Below are 2,590 nucleotides of genomic sequence, written 5' to 3'. Positions count from 1 at the left end.
CCGAGGCCTGCCACGGCGCCGAGGAGCCCGGCGTGGGGGCCGTGCCCGAGCGGGACTGGTGGCACCGGGGCGCCATGATCATCTACACCAGCGGGACCACGGGCAGGCCCAAGGGCGTCCTGAGCACCCACCACAACCTCAGGGCCGTGGTGAGTGTGCGGCCGCGGGGCCCTCACGCCTGCACCCCGGCCCCACCTGCAGGGCCTCCCTGGACGCCGGGGCTCCCACGGGGCGAGGGGGCGGACACAGGACGGGTGGGTGGGGCAGCGCCAGGAGGTTTGCAAGGGGCCTCAGACCTGCCGCTGGGCCCTGCTGTCCCTGGGCGGGGGGTGGGCGGCAAGGCCCTGTTTCAGCAGTGATCTCGGGGTCCCCACCCGCCAAGGGCCTCCACATCAGGCCGCCCTCAGTTTCAAGGTCACCGTCCCCATCTGCAAGGCGGGGAGCTGGGTGTCAGCCCTCAGGCCGCCTGCAGACCCACGTGCCGAGGCCACAGCAGGAGAGTGGGCGCTGCCGGCGCAGCTGGCCCACGCCGAGCCCCTTGTCCACAGGTAACCGGGCTGGTGCACAAGTGGGCCTGGACCCGGGACGATGTCATCCTGCACGTGCTCCCTCTGCACCACGTCCACGGTGTGGTCAACAAGCTGCTGTGTCCACTTTGGGTGGGCGCCACTTGCGTGATGCTGCCTGAGTTCGACGCCCAGCAGGTGGGTCTGTGGGTGGGGGCTGGGGACCTGCGGGGCAGTGGGGTGGCGGGGGCAGGCCGGGCCAGCCCCGCGCTGGAGGCTGCTGTGTGCCTGCGGGTCGCCCTGCCCGTGGCCCCTGCGGCAGACCCCTGTGTCCCCTACAGGCCCCGCCACCAGCCACCGGCCTCTGTGCCTGTCCGGACTACGCCGGGGCTTAAATTGAAGGTGTAAGTGGGCAACTCCCGCCAGAGGCCCATTCCTGCGGCCAGGTCCCTGCCCTCTACCCGCCACTCTTGAGGGCCCTGTGGCCTGCTGGCCCCCTGGCCCCTCCCTGCACGTCACTGTGGAGCCCCTCTGGCCCAGCCACCGGCACGCCGTGCTTCCTGGCCGCTCAGCCGCCCGCAGGCCCCTGTCCAGGGTGGGTGTGTGCCGAGGGCTCTGTCTGCACCCTGAGTGGGGCCCGTGTGTCACTGCTGTTGGCCACCACATCCAGCTGGCAGTGCCCAGAGAACCTCCAGGGAGCCAGGGCCAGCAGGCCTGGATGAGCCCTCCTGCCTCAGTTTCCCTTCTGCAGTGGGGGTAGCAGGGGCCCGGAGGACGCCCGGGGACAGATGGCTCTCCCCTGAGGGCTGAGTCGGGTGGGCACAGCCCGCGCCCGGGCCCGCCCGCCCAGGCAGAGGTGACCCTGGCCCTGCGGGAGGGCGTCCGGACCCATCTCTGCGGGACCCAGGACAAAGGGCCCAGGGTGCGTGGACTTGGCTGGCAGTGCCTGAAGCGGAGCGCGAGGGCGTGGGGGCCCCCAGTGGCAGCTCCCAGTGCCAGGCGCAGGCTGCCTGGGCAGGGGCCCCAGTGCAGCTGACCCCTGCTCCCGCACTCTGCAGTCCCTGGCCCCTGGGCCGCCTGTCTCTGTCTGGAGAGCCCAGCCCCTGGCTGCTGGCTCGGAGCTTTCTCAGCCTGTGTGCCTCACAGAGGGCTCCAGGACGCCTGGAGACTGGTCTGCGGGACTTCACTCGCCGAAGCCACCTGCCTGTCTCCTCCTGGAGGGGGACTCCCGTGAGCGGGGGGCACAGGCTGGGCCCCTCTGACTCTTGGGCCCAGCCCCTGCAGAGGACGACGGCGACCCCAGGCCGAGCGGTCCCGGTGTGGGCCTAGACACCGGGGCACCTCCAGCCCCAGAAAGACCCAAGGGGGCCGTAGGGGCTCCTGTTGCAGGGGCCTGTTGAGGAGGGAGCGCCCGGGCGTCCAGCGTGCCTGGCTGACGTGGCCGCAGATGGCGCACGGGCCAGCCCCGCCAGAGCGGGCAGCCTGTAGCGGCCTGCGGACAGGGCTCCGCCCCCTTGGCCAGAGGAGAGGGCACCCTCACTGGCACATCTAGATGCCTGCTGGGGCCCTGAGCTGGCCGCCGGGGACGGGGTGGGGGCAGCTGGCACCGTGGGGACTGTGCCTGCACTGAGGGGGCAGCTGCCCGGCGAGTGCAGGTAGCCTGGGTGCTCCACATCCGAGGGTCCTGGACCCAGAGGCCGCCCACTGGGCAGCCAGTCCGGCGGTTCCAGGAGCCCGGCTGGCCACACGCATGCGCGCGGCAGCGGACCCTGCAGCCTGGGCTCCGCCTTGCGCGGTCTTGGCAGCCCCGAGTGCAAGCGGGGCTCCGCGAGCCCGGGTCTGCAGGCCAGTCAGCCAGCACACGCCCCGCCCCGCCCCCGGGCCCCAGGAACCTCACAGGCACCCAGGCTGCCGAGGCGGGAGCCCCGGCCCCGTGTCCAGCGCGTGGCCTCGGTGAAGCCCCGGCCGCTCCCCGGAGTGCGGATGCTGGTTGAGGAGGCGGCTCTCCCGCCCCGCCCCCTGGGCCTGCAACAGGCAGACCCCCCACACGGCCCAGTAGGCCCCGCCCCTGCCCCACAGGCTCC

The 2,590-nt window shown here is 72.7% G+C and overlaps 1 protein-coding gene across 1 annotated transcript in view; it reads left to right on the top strand.

Annotated features, from left to right (window-relative positions):
• LOC105854669 (acyl-CoA synthetase family member 3, mitochondrial-like) overlaps window positions 1-914 on the top strand; it is a gene marked incomplete at its 5' end in the record, with an annotated part of 3,743 nt that extends 2,829 nt beyond the window's left edge. The window contains 2 exons of the mRNA XM_012734940.1: window positions 6-149; window positions 549-914. Of these exons, the coding sequence (XP_012590394.1) occupies window positions 6-149; window positions 549-914 (510 nt within the window). The remainder of the gene's footprint in view (window positions 1-5; window positions 150-548) is intronic.
• Window positions 915-2,590: the final 1,676 nt, after the last annotated feature.

Source organism: Condylura cristata, unplaced genomic scaffold (assembly GCF_000260355.1).
Source record: "Condylura cristata isolate star-nosed mole 26May11 unplaced genomic scaffold, ConCri1.0 scaffold00135, whole genome shotgun sequence".
In the NCBI taxonomy this organism is placed as follows: domain Eukaryota; kingdom Metazoa; phylum Chordata; class Mammalia; order Eulipotyphla; family Talpidae; genus Condylura; species Condylura cristata.
The sequence above is the reverse complement of the archived record's forward strand: the minus strand, read 5'-3'. Positions and strand labels throughout refer to the sequence as shown.